Here is a 22,762-nt window from a genome sequence, read left to right on the forward strand (position 1 = left end):
ACTAGACGACCAGGTGGGTTTCGAGGTGTACTCTAAGGAATTAGATCTGGTCATATCAAGAAGGTTACCCTACCACTGTATTGTGTATCAAGAGGAAATCCTTAGAGTTGTTAAGATATAAAGCCATAACGACGACTGGCATAAATATCTTCTCAGAGCGCCAGGCAGCCATTTAATATATGAGGAACATAGTTCTGAACTCAAAAACCACCCTCTGCTGTCGCAAATCTATCAACGAGTTGGCTGAGCAGTTCAAAATTCACCTGTTCTGGGTTTTGGAATTTGTGGATATGCCTCTAGCGACATGTAAGCTAAGTCTTCAAGATCAGACCCGAAGGGCAATGAATGACAGATGTTCACAGAGTGGGAGTTGTGAATACTCCAAAGTTATGAAGCACAATCTAGACTTGAGGAGGACTACCGGCTAGCTTTCGCTGCCTAGAAAAGGAGTCATTGTGTCCGCCATGACAGGTCACAGTTTGAACGGGAAACATACTGACAGACTGAAGGTTGCAAGTAACGACTTCTGCGGAAGCTGTGATGATTGCGAGGATGAGGAGACTACAAAACGCCAGCTGTATGTGTGTGCTGCACTTGCAGGCAGAAGGAGTTCCACTTTAGGTTTTCATTTCTTTTATAACTTGTCTGAACTAGCAAATGTGAACAATTCTTAGTTCTTGGGCTTTTTAAAGCGATTTGGATGGTTCGACTGTAGGAACTAGAAGGCATCTTTCTTCTCCTGTTCTGTGGTAGTATCACAATGGACGAAAACGTCGAAGTGAGTCTGATGGTAGACTGCAACTTAAAGTTAACCTAACCTGTGTTGTAGCGTATTGTATATGCTCAATAACGGAGGGCATACTAGATAGACCTGTCTGAACATTATACCTACATATGTATATTGTTTGTAATGTTACTCTTAAAACAAACTCTCCCTTAAAATAGTTTTAAGTTTTTCTCCAAGTTCTCATTTACTTTCGGCTTATGATGAAAATTGGAATTAAAAATGTCACAAATCACACAAAACACTCTAAAATATTGCCAAGTATCATTCAAACTTTTGCCCATTGACAACAAATACCAATGAGGTCATTGCCACCCCATCTCACCACAATAAAATTCATTCACTTTTTCAATATTAATTTCTCAACCCAACAAATAATTGTTATTTAACCTTTGAAACCCACAACTACAGCACGCACAGATTTAATTTCCATGTTTTATTGTTGGATCCCTTTTGGCTTTTGTGGGTTTTCAATTGCATTGTGTCGGCGGTTTTAAAGTCATTCATAAAAACAACTGATAACCGGTAGTTTAGTGGTCAAAACATTTACAATGTCGGCCAAAGTGTGCGTATGGACTCCACTCGGCTGCAACTCAAGTGTGAACCGCCTGGTGTGGCTTGTCATCATTGTAAAAATACATTCAACGAAACCCTCTTTTAATTCACTATTGGTCAAGTACAAGTACTGGGTACTTCTTGTAATGGTTAATGCCACAGATTATGTTACCTACATACATACCTACCAACATTGCCAACTTGCCCCGCATGAATAAATGTTGAAAAACCTTAAAATGGTTTTGTTTCTAAAAAGTTTTCCCCCTCATTGTATTTGAAAAGTTGTTTTAAAGTTTTTGTGTTGTCTTTGTCACCATGTCCCTATACAGGGCAAATGTAGTACCACTACTCAATCAAAGAATAATAAGACGGCAACGGCTCGTGTTACTCGCACTCAAGATTTTTATGGGTTTTGTTAAATTCTTTGCTTAGAGCGACTCCACCAAACCCTACATGGAGTATGAGCTAAAAGGCCTCAAACTAAACTTTGAACTTTAGGGATTTGTCCTTTTCCCATTTGTTTGTCTTTAAACCTATGGAATCATTTAGTAACATTTCTTTTTCAGACCTGAGAAAAGGAAAAAGGCTTTGCATTTGTATTTATTTTTTTTTGTTTTTTATACCCTCCACCACAAGATGGGGGTATACTAATTTCGTCATTCTGTTTGTAACTCCTCGAAATATTCCTCTGAGAACCCATAAAGTGTATATATTCTTGGTCGTCATGTAATTTTGAGTCGATCTAGCCATGTCCGTCTGTTTGTCGAAAGCACGCTAACTTTTGAAGGAGTGAAGCTAGCCGCTTGAAACTTTGCACAAATACTTGTTATTGGTGTAGGTCGGTTGGGATTGTAAATAGATCATATCGATCCACGTCTTGATATAGATGCCGTATAAACCGATCTTGGATCTTGCCTTCTTGAGTCGATTTGGCTGAAATTTTACTTGAGGTGTTTTGTTATGACTTTCAACAACTGTGCTAAGTATGGTTCAAATCGGTCCATAACTGGATATAGCTGCCATATAAACCAATCTTGAATCTTGACTTCTTGAGCATCTAGAAGACGCAATTATTATCAGATTTGGCTGAAATTTTGTACAACGACTACTCACATGAACTTCTACATGTGTGTCAATTTTGGTCTGAATCGGTCTATAACCAGATACAGCTCCCATATAAAACGATCTCCCTATTTTATTTCTTGAGACCCTTTTGGGCTCAATTTTCATTCGAATTGACTGAAATTTTACACAACGACTTCTACTTCTATGGTCTCCAACATTCAACTCTACTATGTTCCGAATCGGACGATAACTTGATATTATAGCTCCAGTATTATAGTAATTCTTTTCTTTATCCTTTGTTTGCCTAAAAAAAAGAGACACCGGGAAAAGAACTCGACAAATGCGATCCATGGTGGAGGGTATATAAGATTCGGCCAGGCCGAACTTAGCACGCTTTTACTTGTTTTTGTTTAAATTAATTGAATATTTAGTGGAAATGCTCAAATTACAATGGACTGTTGATACCCTACATGGCCCTATTTTGGAATGATAGAGTTTTTCTACATTGTGAAGTCGAAGCCAATTGCTTTATGTATTAATTGTCAAAGATACATTTTAATCCGATAACCTGCTTACAGATGGCACTCTGCTATTTGGTGGGACATTTTGAACTTCAAGTTAACCATGATTCACCAAAGAAAACGGGACACCTTTGGCCCAAATTTTTTAAGGCAGGAAGGTGTTTTTTTTTTTTATTAAAGAACGCCTTTGAACCAAATTATGAAAATCTGACTTTAAACTCAATTAAAACTATTATCTCTTGTGAGAATGGTACTCCGATCTTTTAACCTATTAAATAAATAATAAATCCTTTGAGGTGATTGCCTTTTTATTGTCAGTATATTTCCGCCTTATTTTTGAGCATTTGAGCTTTTCCCCGGAACATCAAACCTTCCGAGAACAACAATCTATTAATTGTCAACCTTATTTTACCGGTTTGTATTTCCCAAAGAGTTTAAGCCCATGTCAGATTAATCGAATTAAGTCGACACTATTTACCATGGCACGATGTGGCTGTATGTGTGTGCCTTAAGACATTTTTAATGCAACGAGTCAATGTGGCAGACTTACAAGTGCCAGTGCTTGTAGATGGCTAACAATACTTGTTGGGGATGACGGGCTGGTAATTTTGTTTTCATTACAAACAAACGAAACTTATCACTAGTTCATACATCCATTTGCTGAAAAAAACGAATAGAAGTGTAAAGCAGGAGCAGAAGGGAAAGGAGGATGTGTTGGACTAAAAGCTGAATTTAAAACAGCTAAAGGAACGTTGCTGTTAAGTTCTGCTTCACAGAATTTCCGTTTTGACTTTTAACACATTTGTTTAAGCCGATGCCCTACTCGACCGTCTTCTTACCATGAAAATTCATCAATGGCAACGAAAACAAAACCAACCGGCAACCGTTCGCCTGTCGCTTGCTGTTGATGTGTGTTTTGGCATTAAGTTTCATTAAACTTAATATGAGTTGCTGCTACTTTATGTTTTACTCTTTTTCAATGCAAATTTTCCATTTGCTTTAGCAAACCAACCCTGCTCACATAAATTCACAGAAAAAACAAATGTCTTTTAAAAATTTCAAAAGAAATTGAAACTTTTTTATGATGCGCGACTAAATGACAGACAGAATGCGCATACTAAGTTTCTATGATATGTTTGTTCCATATCCACAGTACTAGAGTTTTAAATATTAAAGGGTTTAAGAAAATTGTATAGCAACATAGGAACTCTAATTAAGCCGTTATATGGCAAGAAGATTGTTGAACTATTGTACATGACGTTATCTTGAACATTGGTATTCACAAAACGTAACTTTTCCTTAATGAAATGCTCATGGGCAAATTTGCAACGTAACTGCGATACCTTTTTAGGCTTCGGAATACAGAGATACAGGCCTAAAATCTATTACTGTGGTTTCAGGGTCTATTTAATCGACCTCTTTTAAGTAGCTCTTCTTAACATTTTTAATGACTGTTTAATTAGTTTAAGTTAGGTTGAAAAAAGGGGTGCGAATATTAATCCGCCTCACGCTACTATGGACATAATCCTAAGCCAGTAATCGGTTTGTGTGCACTCTTAATATACTAACCGTTGAGTGGAACGGACGTGTTTTCATTTCGGTCCTCATAGAAAAATATCGGTATCACGGAATAGGTACTACTTATTACGAAAACAAGTAAAAGCGTGCTAAGTTCGGCCGGGCCGAATCTTATATACCCTCCACCATGGATCGCATTTGTCGAGTTCTTTTCCCGGCATCTCTTCTTAGGCAAAAAAGGATATAAGAAAAGAGTTGCTCTGCTATTAAAACGATATCAAGATATGGTCCGGTTCGGACCACAATTAAATTATATGTTGGAGACCTGTGTAAAATTTCAGCCAATTCGTATAAGAATTGCGCCCATTGGGGCTCACGAAGTAAAATAGAGAGAACGATTTATATGGGATCTGTATCGGGCTATAGACCGATTCAGACCATAATAAACACGTTTGTTGATGATCATGAGAGGATCCATCGTACAAAATTTCAGGCATATCGGATAATAATTGCGACCTCTAGGGGTCAAGAAGTCAAGATCCCAGATCGGTTTATATGGCAGCTATATCAGGTTATGAACCGATTTGAACCTCATTTGACACAGTTGTTGAATGAAATACGTCATGCAAAATTTAAGCCAAATCGGATAGGAACTGCGCCCTCTAGAAGCTCAAGAAGTCAAATCCCCAGATCTGTTTATATGACAGCTATATCAGGTTATTGACCGATTTCAACCATACTTGGCACAGTTGTTGGATATCAAAACGAAATACTTCGTGCAAAAATTCATTCAAATCGGATAAGAATTGTGCCCTCTAGAGGCCCAAGATCGGTTTATATGGCAGCTATATCAGGTTATGGACCGATTTAAACCATACTTGGCACAGTTGTTGGGTATCATAACAAAACACGTCGTGCGAAATTCCATTCTAATCGGATAAGAATTGCGCCCTCTGGAGGCTCAAGAAGTCAAGACCCAAGATCGGATTATGTCGCAGCTATATCAGGTTATGGACCGATTTAAACCATACTTGGCACAGTTGTTGGATATAACAACAAAACACTTCGTGCAAAATTTCATTCTGATCGGATAAGAATTGCGCACGGTAGAGGCTCAAGAAGTCAAGACCCAAGATCGGTTTATATGGCAGCTATATCAGGTTATGGACCGATTTGAACTATACTTGGCACAGTTGTTGGATATCATAGCAAAACACATCGTGCAAAATTTCATTCTGATCGGATAAGAATTCCGCACGCTAGAGGCTCAAGAAGTCAAGACCCAAGATCGGTTTATATGGCAGCTATATCAGGTTATGGACCGATTTGAACTATACTTAGCACAGTTGTTGGATATCATAGCAAAACACATCGTGCAAAATTTCATTCCAATCGGATAAAAATTGCGCACTCTAGAGGCTCAAGAAGTCAAGACCCAAGATCGGTTTATATGGCAGCTATATCAAAACATGGACCGATATGGCCCATTTACAATACCAACCGACCTACACTAATAAGAAGTATTTGTGCAAAATTTCAAGCGGCTAGCTTTACTCCTTCGGAAGTTAGCGTGCTTTCGACAGACAGACGGACGGACGGACATGGCTAGATCGACAGAAAATGTCGCGACAATCAAGAATATATATACTTTATGGGGTCTCAGACGAATATTTCGAGTAGTTACAAACAGAATGACGAAATAAGTATACACCCCATCTTATGGTGGAGGGTATAAAAATTTAAAAGCCTTTCAGGAGTACGCTCAAAATGGACTCCGAAGACCCAATAGCTTCAGTGGTAGCATCATACCGTAGGATGTTGTCCCCCCCTCTAATAGGTGTGGATGCCCTGGTACCCGTGGTCGAGAGTAATGCTTCAAGCGCACAACCGGTTGTAAGACTAAAAAACGAGGAAGAAACGGATAAACCAGAGGGACGCAAAGTTCGTTCCCACCCTTTAAATAAAGGTGGTGTTTCCGATTCAAATTCAGACAGTAACAACGTCGATGAAACAGTCATCGCAGCCGAATCGAGAGATGAGGACAGCGTGATGACAGCAGAAGTAAGCCATGGCTATGCTACGCTCACAAGAAAATCGAGTCCGGGGCACGACGAAATAGACAGAGGAGTATAAACCGGCAACGCAATTGGGTGAAAGTGCAGGGTGCTAGAACGGATGGAACTGACATTTCAAGCACTTCGACGGAAGTTGGAAAGATCAGATCACCCGAAGAGCATAACACTGCTAAGATGCCAAAGAAGAAAAAGAGCTCCCCGCTTTCTAGTACTCTGGAAAGACCAAGCCAGCCCTCCCGCAATGAAGACAAAGTCGGAACAGGAACGAAGGAAGCGCGCACGACCCCTGAGTTTTCATGGGGGACTGTGACTTCCAAAAGAATGCCACAGCCATCACGGAAGGTGAAGATCGGCGCTGAAAAAAGATAAGGAGACATCCTCTTACGCCAGAGTGGCACGGAAGCACAACAGAGATGAGATGACTTATGCAGTCATCGATATCGGCAGTGCATCCTGTAGGATTCCACCAGATCATCAGTCCCTAGTGAAGCATCTGGTAAACAAACGGGTTTTCGAACATGTGTTGAACTCTGAAGGGGGTCCACCCATACGGATGATGAGGATAATGGTTACGGTTTCCGATGATTTCCCATATTGATGAAAATAATCCTAAAATTCAATTAATTCATTATGTGCATACAAAGTTTGATGACAATTGTACTTGAACTTGACTGAAAAAAAATAAATTGTGTTAATATATAAAATGTTTTCCTAGTATTGAGGAGCGATTTTGTCCTAAATGACAATTAAAGGCTCCCAATGTTTACGATTTTATGCTTGGTTATAAAAATTAGATCTTCATCACAATGATTTATGAGAATGTTGCTGCCAATTTTTTCCGATTTCATGCGAATGTTTATATTTAAATCTGATCTCAAAAAGTAAATCGATGGATCAGTTTATATGGGCCTTTTTACCCACCTGTCCGGCATTTGGTTGAGTGTTCGTGGGCACAGTGCACTTTAAATACCAACTTTTAATCAAATTGTATGAACGTTTAGGCTTCTAGGAGCTTAAAAGAAGCTAAAAATGAAGATCGATTTGGGAACGTTATCCAAATCTAACCAGTTTACACCGATATGCGCATCATAATAAAGTGATTTGTAAAACACGACACATCTGTCATGTCGCCAAGTTGCACATGATGCCTAAAAAGACATTGATTGACGTTCAATCGTCGTATTTGATGAATCAAAATAGACAAATTGGTAGTATCCGGAAGAAACTAAGAAATTCACATGTAGCAGAACTTGGTATTATTTTAAAGTGTTATGACGCCTTTGCCATTTTTAAACGTTTATTTGACGCCATAAAATATCAGATAAATTATATTCTTTGAGTTTAATTTTATTTCCCTCCAATATCCATTTAACGCCGTAGAATAGCAGGTAAAAACATTTGAAATTTGTTCATTGTTTTGGATGGCATAATAAACAAAATAGGTATTTGCAGGACTATAAGGAAGCATGTCCGCTTATGACGCCAAATGCATTGGTTTCAACCAGAAAACATTTTCAGAGGTGGTTATGTTCTCATTCATACTGGCGACATTTGTGAGATCAGTCATGTCAAACTTCTGTATATTTTCGTTTCGCTGAGCGACACTCTATTAGGGGGTCGCTTAGCATCGAGCTAAAGACTTGAATCGAACAGCATTTATTGAAATAAGAGAGAAATCTCTGGTTCTCTAATGAGATGTTTATACGAAAATTAGCAATTTACAAGAACTTTAACTGTTAATGCCACATACCGACAGCACACAAGTAGAGATGTTTTCACGGCTGATTACTTGAGGTAAATACCTCATGAGTGTCGCTAGCAGTAGGAGGGGATAACCACCGCCGGTGTTCTCGCCGGAATTTGAACCCAGGCGTTCAAAGTGAAAGGCGGACATGATTACCGCTGAGCTACGGTGGCCCCAATATTTAATAAATCAAGGAATTAAAAGCTAACTTAACTTATTCATAAATAGAGTCCGGATTTTTATGCAAAATCGAAACTGTGGTATTTTGCATATATGCAGACGTTATATGTTTACAAAATAAATTTTATTTTGAGTTTGACCAGCTAGGCAAAATATATGCAACATAGATTTGCTCTTTTTAGTGTTTAGTTATTTTTTGTTTTTGTTTTCACTCTAGATATTCTAGGTGACCAAAAGCTTGAAGGGGATATGAATCATTAAAATATTAACTCATTCTTAACTAATACAGCAAGATGTTTATCTAAAGAAATACATAAAAAAAGTGTATAAATACGATTGGAAAGCGAATCGCAAGTGTAACATTATTCTCTTAGTTTGACTAACGAATATATGTATATTGTTGTTTTTAATATTACTCTTTTTTTTTTTGACAAAGAAAATATTTACAACAGTCCAATAAAATAAAAACACAATTAACTCATTACTTAAAGCAGAAAAAGGCATTTTAAATAATGAAGTTAAGTAATTTTTTCTAAAGCTCGCAGCAGCCTTAATTCAAACTGAACGGTTTTCTTTTAAGGATATGGATTTCTTTTCATTAAAAATACAATGGACTTTTGTTAAGTTGTAGCAAACTTTAATCCATTGCTATTTTTGTATTAAATTAAGGAACTAATATCGTTCATTCAAGTCTGCATGTCCTTGGGTTTCAAATGCTAAAAGCGTTAATTCTAGTATTCATTTCTTTGTGTAAGGGATTCATACATTTTTATTTGAAAACGCCGTGTACTTGGTTTATATCCACACTGCGTCTTTTATGCTAGGATGCTACCCTTGTTTATAAGGTGCATATCTTGCATAGCTCGAAATTATCACCAAATCTTAAAATTAAGGACAAGGTCTTTAAGCTTGAGTAAACTTTATAAGACGTTCTTTGTACAGGCATAAATAAAATAAAATAAACATGATGTAATGCCTATATATTTTGAAAAATATGTATTTCTTGTCAAAATAATGTTTTGCAATCCCGGATAGCTGAATTAAGAGCGATCACATCAATGTTATTGCTGTTCATAAGTGGAAATAAAAATATTTTATTTTCGTTTTTTATTCCTTACAAATGATTCACAGATTATCGATACTGAACTGTAACTAAATTTCATTTGAGTTAACCAGCCTCCTGGAAATCACAGTGGACTCTCAGAAAGAACTGTTGATTTGTTCTGGCCGAAAAGGAAATTGTTTCAATTCAAAGAATTGTTTATATACTTTTTAATGTTTTAAACTAATCATATAATAATATTTGATACTGTTTAAAGTAAAAAATTGTGGCAACAACGTGGTTTTTACTAATCACTGGTAATTGCACTAGAATGTACTGCGTCCGTTGACTTCCGCTGCAAAAAACGAAATAAAGTTTGTTTAGAGCATATTTTTGTTTCTCCTAATAGGTAGTTCATCCATTCAACATGTTACTTTGAGAATTATATTTCAGTATTGCGAATTGCCATTAAGCAATTAGGTTCTATTCAAACGAAAAATAATCAATTCTGAAGAAACTACTAAAAAAAACTAATAGCACATTTAATGGTCGTTTAATTACTTTCCATTAATACAAAATTTTGAATAATTTCAGTTTCATTCGCCATTGTTTTTGAGACAAAACGATTCATTTTGCTTTTGACCGTAATAGGTGCTTGTTCCGAACTATTTGTAACGACGAATTAGCGACAACCACATAATGGCAAACGATTAAGTATTTTTAGTGTTCTATATATTGTAAAAAGATATTATTATTAATAAGAAAATTGCATTATTTACATATATTTCTGAATTGATTTGAACTGCTGGCGACACTTGTAAGATATTTACCTTATGAAATCAGCCGTGAAAGCTTCCCTACTGGAGAGCTATGGGTCCGCGGCAAGACGTTTGGACTCGTCAAAAAAAAGGAGGTCCTTTATCATTGAGCTTAAGCTTGTTTCGGAGAGAACTTGTTGATATGAGAGAAATCTCCCCGCTGTTCCTTAACACAACCGTATGAACAACAACCGTAAAAGTTCTTGTAAATGGCAAATTTTCTTAAAAAAATCCAATTAAAGAACGAAATTTCTCTCTTAGTTCAATGAATGCTGTCCGCTTCCAGTTTTCAGGTCAATAACAAGGAACCCTATGATTGTAGCTAAGTCAGAATAGTTTGCTGCTGAGCGAAACCAAAATGTACAGAAGTTTAACATGACTAATCTCACAAATGCCGCTAGTATTAATAAGACATAACCATAACATAATTTGTTTCTGGTTGAAACCCATGCAAATAAACTTTTGAAGAAAAATGCTAGAGGCGTCCTAAAACTTTAAAAATCTCTTTTTTTAATAAGGGATTTTTAGGACATTTTTAATGCTAAAATAAATTTGAATGGAACAAAACTATCACAAAAATGTTCACTCTTTGTTATGGCATATTCTCAACTATTTATTTATTTTGTTTATAATTCCGAAATGAAATATGAAATTCACTGCAGACATGATGCCTTCGCACATTCCTCCGTGTCTTCCGGATATTATTAATTTGTCCAATTTGATTCATCTTATTTGACGTTTGAACGTCAATAAATGTATTTTTGGGCTTCATGTGTTGCTTAGCAACATGACACAGACGTGTCACACAAATCACACTTTATTATCGGTGAGAGTCGGTTAGATTTCGATAACGTTTTCAAATCGATCTACATTTTTAACTTTTTAAGCGCCTAGAAGCCAAACTTGTATGCAATTTGATTGGTTCTTAGGGTGCACAGTGTCCACCAATACTCAACAAAATGCCGGCCAGGTGGGTTCATATATATATACAAGGCCCGTATAAACCGCTCCATCGATTTACTTTTTGAAATCAGTAGTTGAATTCAACAAAGTGTTTAAACGGAAAAAGTTTAGTTAAAAAGCGATAACAGAAAGGTTAATGAATTGGGTATTCAGTAGCCACTTTTAACGATAAATGACATTGTTAAAATCAGCTGTTTTCGGTAACGAATAGAAATTCGTTAACTAAACGTCGGACAATTATGTAGTGTTTTCTTTAACGAAATAAATGAAGCTAAATATTTACAATGGCTTAAGAGTATGTATCTCTTATTTTTTCTTAAAACTTTTCGGATATGTGTGTGTACAATCAATAAATAAGCGTGGTATCGTGTGTTTCTTAATATGAAAAACAAGTAAAAACGTGCTAAGTTCGGCCGGGCCGAGTCTCATGGATCGCATTTGTCAAGTTCCTTGAATGATATGGACTGATTTAGACCATAATTGACACAGTTGTTGGAAATCAAAATAAAACACTTCATGCAAAATTTCGAACAAATCGCATACGAGTTTCGCCCTCTAGAAGTCAAGACCCAAGATCGGTTTATATGACAGCTATATTAAGTTATCAACCCATTTCAACCATACTTAGCACAATTTTTGAAAGTCATAACAAAACCGTAATGCAAAATTTCAGCCAAATTCGATAGGAATTACGTCCTATGAATGATTTTGTTTATAGAAAAAAAAATTTAATTTCTTCTAAACACTAACTTTTAGTTAAACTTTTTAAAATGACAAAATTTTGATCAGACCGGAACAACCTCAAAATTATGTATCTTAAGTTCAAAGTTTTAATGAAATTTTTTCTAAACAAATTTAAATGAAATTTTTTCAAAACAAATTTAAATGAAGTTTTTTCTAAACAAATTTTAGTGAAATTTTTTCTAAACAAATTTTAGTGAATTTTTTTCTAAAATTTCAGTGTAATATTTTTAAAGACAAAACTTTCACAGTTTTTCCTAAAGACACAATTGTAATAATTCATCACAGTTTTTCCTAAAGACAAAATTGTAATAATTCAGAGTAACATTCTCATCAGCCCGGGCCCCAACATTTCGTTTCAAGTTTTCCTAATGACAAAATTTCAATAAAAATTTTTCTAAAGACAAACTTTTGCCCCTCCTACCTCAAAATTATTTTATAAAGCCAAAATTTCAATAAAAATTATTGCTCCTGCTCAATGCATTTTGCGACACATTTTTAAGTTTTTTTTTTTTTAATGCTTTTCTGTCCCAAATAGAAACAAAACCAAATTGAAAAATCGCAAAATACAAAATGAAATTTTTCTATGTAAAGAAAAAAATTTAAAGACTTTTTTTTCTAAAGACAAAATTTCAATGAAATATGTCAGGCCCGGGCATCCTCAAAACTAATTTTTTCTAAAAGAAATTTTAAAAGATTTCGATAAATCTCAGCAACAACTTTTCAAACATTACACTTGACCCTCGATTCCCTTGTCCAATTTGGATGAAATTTCATAATTAAGTGCGTTTATATTGACGTATTATTTTTTTTTAATTTCTTTAACGACAATTTTTGTAAAGAAAAAATTTAAAAAAAATTTTACATTTTTGTATAAAAAACAATATTATTTTTATTTCCTAAGCCACAATGTATTTACAACAAAAATAAAAAAATAATGATTTTAATTTTTTATAAGCATTTAGCAAAGAATGGTGGATTTAATTACACTGAAATAAAATAGCACCTGTTGGTTTATAGCCATAAATTTATTTTTTATTATAGAAACCATGAAATGCAACAAGACCCTTAAATGGACTCCAGAAATCTCACTAATAATCCTTACGGAAGTATGTTGTATTCCACAATTTTCTTATTGTGATTTAAGACTTTATGTATGTATGTATGTCGGTGTTAAAGCTTTCCACGAATATAAATCAGTTAAAATGTTGTTTGTATCAATGCTTTATGCTTCAAATTTCAATGCTATATGCTTCACTCTACGAAAATGGAAAGAAACGACAATGAAAGCATGACCAAAGTTTGCGAAAACTTGAAGGAAATGGGAGTATCTTTTTTGAAAAATGTTGCAAATTTTTGACAAAGAAAAAATATTTTTCATATTGAAAACGATGCCATTTTTAAACCGTTGAAGATATTGACGTGATTTCTTTTTTATTTTGGGAATACATATTGGAAATACTGGAACAAGCCAAAATTTTGATATTTTAAAATTAAACAACTCATAACTCGTTAATGGTACACGGTGGCATGGTACATTATACGCATTTTTAGGCCTCGTCAAGCTCTTTCTCTAGAGTACAAAATCATGCAAATGTATTCAGTAGATAAAAAGTTATGGCCCCTAGAATGTTGGAGAATTCAAAAGTGGTCAACTTTGACACCCTGAATGGACCTGAGAGCTTATGCCCTCCTCTACAAATGTCTAGAACAATAGATAAAAAGTTGTTGGCTTATTTTCATTTTTTTTGCCGTTTGGCCCACTGTGCATCGAGAGACCCCCTCCAATTATAATTCCAAATGTTAGTGATATCAAAAATATGGCGAATAGTTTTTCTGGACGATAAAAATATATCGTTTCATACATACCAGCTTAAACAGGAACGATCCTACAGATATGTCATAAGAAAGGTACACCATACAACACCTTCAGATGAACTTAAAATCAAGTTGGAAAATAAAGGTTATTCTGTAAGAAATATAACTTATGTTAAGAGTAGGTTAAATAAGCAACCCTTACCAATGTTCTTCGTTGATTTGGAACCAGCTCAAAATAACAAGATAATATATGATATTCAACGATTGTATAATGCTGTTGTGAAAATAGAACCGCCAAATAAGACTGACGATATAGAGCAGTGTCATAGGTGTCAGCAATTTGGACACACCAGAACTTATTGCAGAAATAACTACAGCTGCGTTAAGTGCGGACAGAGCCACCCATCAAATGAATTGCAAAAAAATGCCAACACTCATGCCCAATGTGCTAACTGCAACCAACATCACACAGCGAGTTACAATGGCTGTGATGTAAACAAAAATATCATCCAAAGGAAAAGAATTGTAAGAAGAAACAACAACAATTTCAATCCAAGTAATAGGTCTGTTCGCGGACTTTTCCAGTAAAAATTTGCAGGGGAGAAAGAGCCATTTTACTCTCTTTAAAAAATTTGCAAGCACAAGTACGCAAACGACTTCCAGTGAAATTTTTAACAAAAACGGCTGATTTTTGTTTTGGTTGGAAAACATTTTTTTTTTTAAATAAAAAATGCTGGCGATACTTTTGAGGTATTTTCCTTAGATAAACGTCAATTTATTGACCCGAGAGTGAAAAGACTAGAAGGGGGAGCCATTCGTCGTATCCGTGATCTCCGTGGCGCTAGACAGCCATCACAAATTACCTTGCAATCCCATAACAGCCGGTTGTACGTAGCGCTTTGGCCCGATGGAGTCTTTCATCGGGAACGGCTGCCGCCTCAGTGTACAACACACTGCTGCAACAACAACCGTTCACAAAGCTACGAATATCATCTGTTGCGCCAAGTCGCTGGTCCCAGAATCTCTACACTGATGCTGAAAAATCTGGATCTACCTGGAGTCGAGTACCTTACAACTGTCCTCAGCCTGTCTGAATACTATTATAGTACCCGATGTTTGGAAGATGGGCAGTCTGATCCCACTACTGAAACCTGGAAAGAACACGAGCAAGGAGGGTCGTACAGACCGATCCCCTTCTCTTATCAGTAGCCAAGACGCATGAGGCACTACTACTCCCGCTCCTCTCGTTGGACAATTTCCTTTCGCCGAACATCAGCATGCTTTTCGAAGGCTGCATTGGACTACAACTGCTTCGCATTCCATCACCGTATACAAAAGTGCACTTGTTGTGCTGACAAAGAAAGCTTGGATTAAACATCTAATGCTTCTGAATATTGTGGCTAGACAAATTGATACGACCACTAAGCTAAGGCTAAGGGAGCTTTCTATTTGGTCATGTGGCGGCTACGGACACTTGATTATGATTGAAGATATCTGTAACCTTTCACAATTGGCAGACTAATTTGCACTAATTTTTCTAATCCCACTGTGCGCCACTTGTTTAACTGCCCAGCTAGAGCCACTCAATTCCATGGCAGCAAATTCCAAGGAAACGTGTTGGTTTCATCGTAGCTCTCTGATAAGGATGAATCCATCAGTACACTTAAGAAACCGATAATTGCTCTTTTCTTGGTGACTGGAAGGATACAATGTTTGAATTTTTCTACATTATCCATATAATTCGGCAAATTTTGCACTTACCTTCTAATGTAGAACAACTGATTTGAGGTAAAATTACAACATTATTTGGTGAGTTTTCTGTACCTGATTCTAGCTGGTGCATTAATCTTTATTAAAAATAAATAAAAATGAAACAAATTTAAAAATTGCCAATAAACAATATATTTAGTTTTTACTTACCTCCGCCTTTTTGATCCATTTTGGCGTTAGCTATTGTATTTTCATGTAACGGCTGCTTTTCATAAAACAGCTGACCTTTAGAAAACATCTGTTCAAAGTTGCAAATTTCTACTGGCAAAAAAGGTCCCAGTAGCAATTTGCAGGTTCTCTATTTTCTAACCGTCAAAATTTGCTCTCTCGCGCTCTCTTCTGCTGTCAAATAAAGTACGCGAACGACTTCCAGTAAAAAGGTAGGTTGTTATACAAATGTATCACTTAAAATAATCTAGCAACATTGTCTACGGGCTTACCAACTTACTGGTCCACTGATCCATAAATGGTCCTGATTTATTAGATTTTTTGATATATAAAGGAATTACCAATGACGGGCTTGACATTGCTGGTAGCAATAATTTAAGTTTAGACCATGTCCCTGTACTGGTTGATCCCAACACCCCATTTGAAATGAAATCTGCAAGGTACAAAATACTGAAACCAAATACAAATATCCCTATATTTCAAAAGTATTTAGATGAAAACTTGAATCTGAAAAAGGATTCTCCCAATAGCAGACGACAACATTTTCTTTTCACAACCGAAATATGTCAACTTGTACGAGGAAAGTGGCGATTAAGAAAGGAGTGGCAAAACAATCGGTCTATAAATGATAAGCGCATATTTAATACAGCTTGTAAAGACTTAACAATGTTATTATCTGAGTTTAAGAACAAGAAAACAGCAGATTATTTAAAAGAAACAATTTTTCAAAATACAACGAATATCATTTATGGAAAGCAGCTAAATATTTAAAAGGACCAACCAAAAGAAAAACGGTTACAAAGGACCCAAATGGTTCCTGGTACCGCACTAATCAAAACATCGCTCAAACATTTGCATTGTACCTTAAAGAAATATTTACACCCTATTCTTTTAATAGCGACGAAGGCATAGAGGAAATTAATAATTTCTTAGATTGTCCTTTACAAATGAGGCTACCGATACGTCATATCCAAGTGAGGTGAGAGCGGAAATCAAAGCTTTAAACAGTAGGAAATCTCCGGGATATGATCAAATAGATGCCAACACAGTTAAATATTTACCACACAAAAGCATTGTCGTCTTAACTTTAATCTATAACTCGGTATTACCACTCAATCATTTTCCATTGCAATGGAAATGCGCTGAGATAATAATGATTCACAAGCCGAATAGACCCGATAACGTTCCATCCTCGTATAGACCAATAAGCCTTTTGGTGATATTCTTACCTATTCTAGAGAGAGAGAGATTATTATTCCAGAGCATCAATTCGGATTTAGATCAGGGCATGGAACTCCTGAACAAGTTCACAGAGTAGTTAACCATGTAACCGAAGCTCTAGAGAAAAGGAAGTATTGTTCTGCGATGTTCCTTGATATACCGCAAGCCTTCGACGAAGTATGTATAAGATAAAACATTATTTGTCCGCCCCGTACTTTCTCTTTTCAAAAGCTATTTGTCGAATATGCAATTTTATGTAAAAGAAGACGATACTATCATCAAGTAAGTCAGCTACAGAAGCCTCGCTATTTCTAAACGAGGAAATTTCCCACGAGGAAATTGCCCACTTGTTTCAATAAACTCTTCCGTAATCCCCAACACTTCAGCGGTAAAATATCTCGGCAGCAATATGGAAAGACCATATTCGTGCTAAACTTCAACAATTAAAAATTAAAACTTGAAAAATGTGCTGGCTGTTGGGCCCATAATCAAAATTGATTTTAAACAATAAGCTACGACACTACAAAGCTATACTTAAACCCGTTTGGACCTACGGAATACAAATCTGGGCCAGTGCAAATAATCCAGTATTGATTCCATCGAAAGATACCAGTCGAAAACACTCAGACTGCCGACAAATGTCCCTTGGTGTATAAAAAAAAACAAATGTATACTAAATGATTTTTGAATGAATTCAATTCTGGAAGAAAGTCGAAGACTCAGAAAACTATCTCCAAAGACTTAGCGACCATGTCAACACGTCCTCCATATGCTTGCTGGATAGCTCCAATGAAACAAGAAGACTGCAGCGCTACCATGTACTAGATATACCTTTTAGAAATCAATCTTTAGCATTTGGAAATGAACTTAGCCAAACATAATTGTTATATTTCTACGTTATGCATCTCGGTGGAGTTTAAGTAACCAACGGCCACCTTGTTTCCGCGACGATCGCTCCTTTGGACCGGAACGAGCTTGGTCAAATATTTAAAATGTTGATCGCTGATTGATTCCTTTTTTACTGCACAGATGACTGTCAAATCATTATATTGTATTTTGAATTATTTTTTTTTTAATCTAAGCATCTTAACCTAAAGAAGTAAAAAGGCGTTGGATACCCACCACCCCGGGTATATATGTAAAACACCTTTCGTCAAAATCCGGTGAAAAATGTATACCTTATGCCCCATAGGAGCTATATCGAAATATGTTCCGATTTGGACCAAATACTTATAAGTACAAGTCATTTTTCAATTGCGTATAACAAAATATTGGTCTTTTAAGTAGCTATATCTAAAATTAAACCGATTTGAACCATGTACTAAACGGATGTCGAAATGCTTAGCATAAGTCACTGTGTAAAATTTAAGTGAAATCGGATTATAAATGCGACTTTATGGGACCAAGACTATAAATCGGGATATCGGTCTGTATGGCAGATCTGGACGGATCTGGATCAAATTTAAAAAGGATATCGAAGGGCGTAACACAACTCACCGTCCCAAATTTCGGCGTCATCGGACAATAAACGCACCTTTTATAACCCCAAAACCTTAGATATAGAGATCGGGCTATATGGCAGCTATATCCAAATCTGAACCGATCTGTGCCATATTGCAGAAGTATGTCGAGGGGCTTAATTTAACCCACTGTCCCCAATTTCGGCCACATCGGACAATAAATGCGCCTCTTATGGGTCCAAAACCATTAATCGAGAGATCGGTCTATATGGCAGCTATATCCAAATCTGGACCGATCTGAGCCAAATTGACAAGGGATGTCGAAGGGCCTAACTCTACTCACTGTCCCAAATTTTAACAAAATCGGGTAATAAATGTGGCTTTTATGGGCTTAAAACCCTAAATCAGGGGATCGGTCTATATGGCAGCTAAATCCAAATCTGGACGGATCTGGGCCAAATTGACGAAGGATGTCGAAGTGCTTATCACAACTCACTGTCCCAAATTTCAGCAAAATCGGATAATAAATGTGGCTTTTATGGGCCTAGGACCCTAAATCGTAGGATCGGTCTATATGGCAGCTATATCCAAATCAGAACCGATCTGGGCCAAATTGACGAAGGATGTCGAGGGGCCTAACACAACTCACTGTCTCAAATTTCAGCAAAATCGGATAATAAATGTGGCTTTTATGAGCCTAAGACCCTAAATCGGAGGATCGGTCTATATGGCAGCTATATCGAAATCTGAACCGATCTGGGCCAAATTGACGAAGGATATCGAAGGGCCTAACATAACTCACTGTCCCAAATTTCAGCAAAATCGGATAATAAATGTGGCTTTTATGGGCCTAAGACCCTAAACCGGCGGATCGGTCTATATGGGGGCTATATCAAGATATAGTCTGATATAGCCCATCTTCGAACTTAACCTGCTTATGGACAAAAAAAGAATCTGTGCAAAGTTTCAGCTCAATATCTCTATTTTTGAAGACTGTAGCGTGATTTCAACAGACAGACGGACATGTCTAGATCGTCTTAGATTTTTACGCTGATCAAGAATATATATACTTTATAGGGTCGGAAATGGATATTTCGATGTGTTGCAAACGGAATGACAAAATGAATATACCCCCATCCTTCAGTGGTGGGTATAAAAACTAAACATTTAATGACGCTACTAGTTTTAAGTCTATTTTAGGTCTTCAAGTAAGGTACACTGTTGCCCTATCCCAATGTCAATTGCCTAGCTATGTTTTGACAACTATGTTTTGACCTTCATTTTAAATTTTTATCTTTTATAACAAAACGCCAAGTTAAGGATCTATAAACCTACCATTTAAAATAAGAATTTCTTAATATTAAGGAAAATATCTATGACCAAAGGAAAAGTTGCCTTAAAAAGTTGAGTAACATCAAGTTGAAGAAAAGTTTTGTAAGCCTACCATGTTTACAAATTTCGCCAGTTGAAGTGAGCAAATGTCAACCATTGCAAATAACTGTGTAACATATTATGAAAGAGCGAATAGCGGTAGCATGCATAATAAAAGATCGAAGGAAATTTTTTTTATGGCTTCAGTGAAACAAATGTAGATTGTTAATGAGATATTGTGAAAGAAATCGGCATAAACATCTTCTCAGACAGCCATGCAGCCATTAAATCCCTGGAGAATGTATTTCGACTGTCGCAGGAGATGGCTGAAAATTTCAAAATTCACCTGTTCTGAGTGCTGGGCACAGAGATCCAGGGAATTGTAGAGCAGACGAGCTTGCGAGACTAGGAGCTACCTTACACATTCCGTGGAACTGGAATCTGTGGGCATGTCTCTAGCGACATTTAAGCTAAGTCTTCAGGATCAGTCCCGAAGGACCACGAATGATAGATGGTCACAAGGGAGGGGTTGTGAACATTCCAAAATTATGTGGCCTAATCTAGGCTTGAAGAGGCCAAGCGCTTTGCTGTCGCTGGCTAGAACAAACATCTCAGTCATAGCGTCCTTCTTGTCAGGGCACTGTTTGATCGGAAAACCTGCTGACAGACTGAAGGTTGCCAGTAACGTCTTTGCAGAAGCTGTGATGATGTCGAGGATAAGGAGACTATAGAACATGTACTGTTTGAGTGTCCTGCAATGACAGTCAGAAGGCGTTTCACTTTGATAACTTGTCTGATTTACCAGATGTGAACATTCGCAAGTTGTTGGGCTTTTTAAAGCGATTTGGATGGTTCAACGGTAGGAGCAGTTTCTGGTCATGTCATTTATCTAGCAATCAGTTTGAATCTCCTACCTAGGTTTAAATTTTCTGAAGAGCCGATCCTTTCTGGAGAAAATGCATGAGCTTTATTGGAGAATTTACTCGGCTTTACATTATTATACAGATATGTACAAAATTACGCAAAATAACTTTTTTAAATTTTTTTCTCAATGTATAGAACTCAGCATTTATGGTTTTTTTTTATAACTTTGTAGCAAATTTATGCTATTTTTATTTTGTTTGTAATTTTTTGAAACATTTGCACTTTCTTTCAGATATTTACGTTGTGTCAGCGAACATATGAAGGAACTGAAACCCTTTGGTGATGTACCCGATAAATTATCCGTCCAAATTAAAAGATCCTTTGTTGCCACACGCACATATGGTCAAGCTTTAAACACAGCAGCTGATGTATCCAAAAGATTAGTTAATGTGAGTAAAAAAATTTCAAAAAAGTTCATTGGGTATATTTTTTTTTATATTAAATTAAACCTCCCCTCTTCCCGTACAGATTCGCCTTAATGCCGATTGCACCTCGGCTCTAACGAAAATGCAGCATTGTGGCTCCTGCAAAGGTTACAGTGAGAAACCTTGCACCAATTATTGTGTGAATGTCATCAAGGGTTGCCTGCATTACTTCAACGAATTAGATACAGAATGGGAAAACTATGCCGGAGCTATGGATAAAGTGGCCGAACGCCTGTTGGGCTCTTTTAACATTGTCATGGTTGTAGAGCCCATAAATATTAAAATTTCCGAAGCTATAATGAATTTTCAGGTGGGTACAGCGATTTTTTAAATTGTTAACATTTTTATCGCTGACGGCTTTATTAATTGAAACGACAAGATAAATGACGATGTATTCTCAAAAATAGTTACACCTACATTTCGATGATTTTGTTTTGCCGAAATTTAAACTAAAACATAGAAGAGGAGGTGCGCTGTGTCGCACAATGCCCATAAACTGTGAAATACACTGCCTTGTTTTATCCGACATATCTTTACGACGCATGCGTGTATGACAGAAGATCATAAAATTTGCATAGAAAAATAAGCGACTGCCTACTCAACAGCTTTATGGGTATCGAGTTTCATTTTTTGCTTATCATCGACCAGAAAGATGATAATTTTTTATTGGGATTTTGCATATTTCCCAAGTTTGAGAGTGTGTGGTTGAGGCCTATTATGTTTGTATACTTAATTTATGTTCATGACTTAAACAGCTTCTCGTTTTTGCCCCCAAATATGGAGGTTCCGCCGAAAAGGGATGGGGTTGGCTTAACATCAGCCAGTAGAGATTAGGAAGGTCTTTATGGGAATCGTTTAATGTTATATCAACGTGTCTGCAAAGTGGCATGCCGCGCATTCATTAATACATACACATAAAATTCAAATTTCAGAATTTTGAAAAAATTGCCAAACTACGAGCGCTCTTATTAGACAAAAATAAGTCAAAACAGGTTTATTGGTGTATGATTTTCTTTAATCATTTGTATAGCACAAGTCCATATTTTTCCGTTTGTTAAAACAATGGATTGGGGTTTTATTAACAACAATTTATGATTTACTTTGTAAATGCTTTGCTGAAGTCAGTGAAAACAGAATCGGTCGGTAATTTATTTCTAAAAACTTCATTTACTATTGTCGTATTGGAGACACAATACCAGACATTAGCCAACTTAGGGGAGTGGTATTGAAAACTGTTGAAAATACTTTATGTTATTCTACTTTAGTTCAACATAATTAATTTGATTAAGTTACCTTAGTATTAATTGTTGTGTATTGAAAAAATAATTTTCATTTTCCATATCACTCTGTATACTGAATTTAAATAAAGCACACACATTTAAATTCCATTGCGTACATAGTCTGTCTCAATAGGTTATGGGCCCAGAACTCATAACGCGATTTTGAGCAAATAAGAATAATTCAAACTACATAATCTGGACTAGCAATTCAAAGGCCGTTGTTTCTGTTGGTCAGAAAAATATTGAATTGGTGAGCTTTGTGTACCGGGAACAGAAATTCAAAAGGTGAAATTTTCTGTTGAACAGAAAAATTGTTAAA

The 22,762-nt window shown here is 36.3% G+C and overlaps 1 protein-coding gene across 2 annotated transcripts in view; it reads left to right on the top strand.

Moving 5' to 3' along the window:
* Positions 1 to 22,762, top strand: part of LOC106093455 (glypican-6) — a 423,383-nt gene that overhangs the window by 369,440 nt on the left and 31,181 nt on the right. For both annotated transcript variants that reach the window (XM_059363259.1, XM_059363260.1), the window contains exons 4-5: positions 20,971 to 21,127; positions 21,207 to 21,473. In XM_059363259.1, the coding sequence (XP_059219242.1) occupies positions 20,971 to 21,127; positions 21,207 to 21,473 (424 nt within the window). The remainder of the gene's footprint in view (positions 1 to 20,970; positions 21,128 to 21,206; positions 21,474 to 22,762) is intronic.

This window comes from Stomoxys calcitrans, chromosome 1 (genome assembly GCF_963082655.1).
Source record: "Stomoxys calcitrans chromosome 1, idStoCalc2.1, whole genome shotgun sequence".
In the NCBI taxonomy this organism is placed as follows: Eukaryota; Metazoa; Arthropoda; class Insecta; order Diptera; family Muscidae; genus Stomoxys; species Stomoxys calcitrans.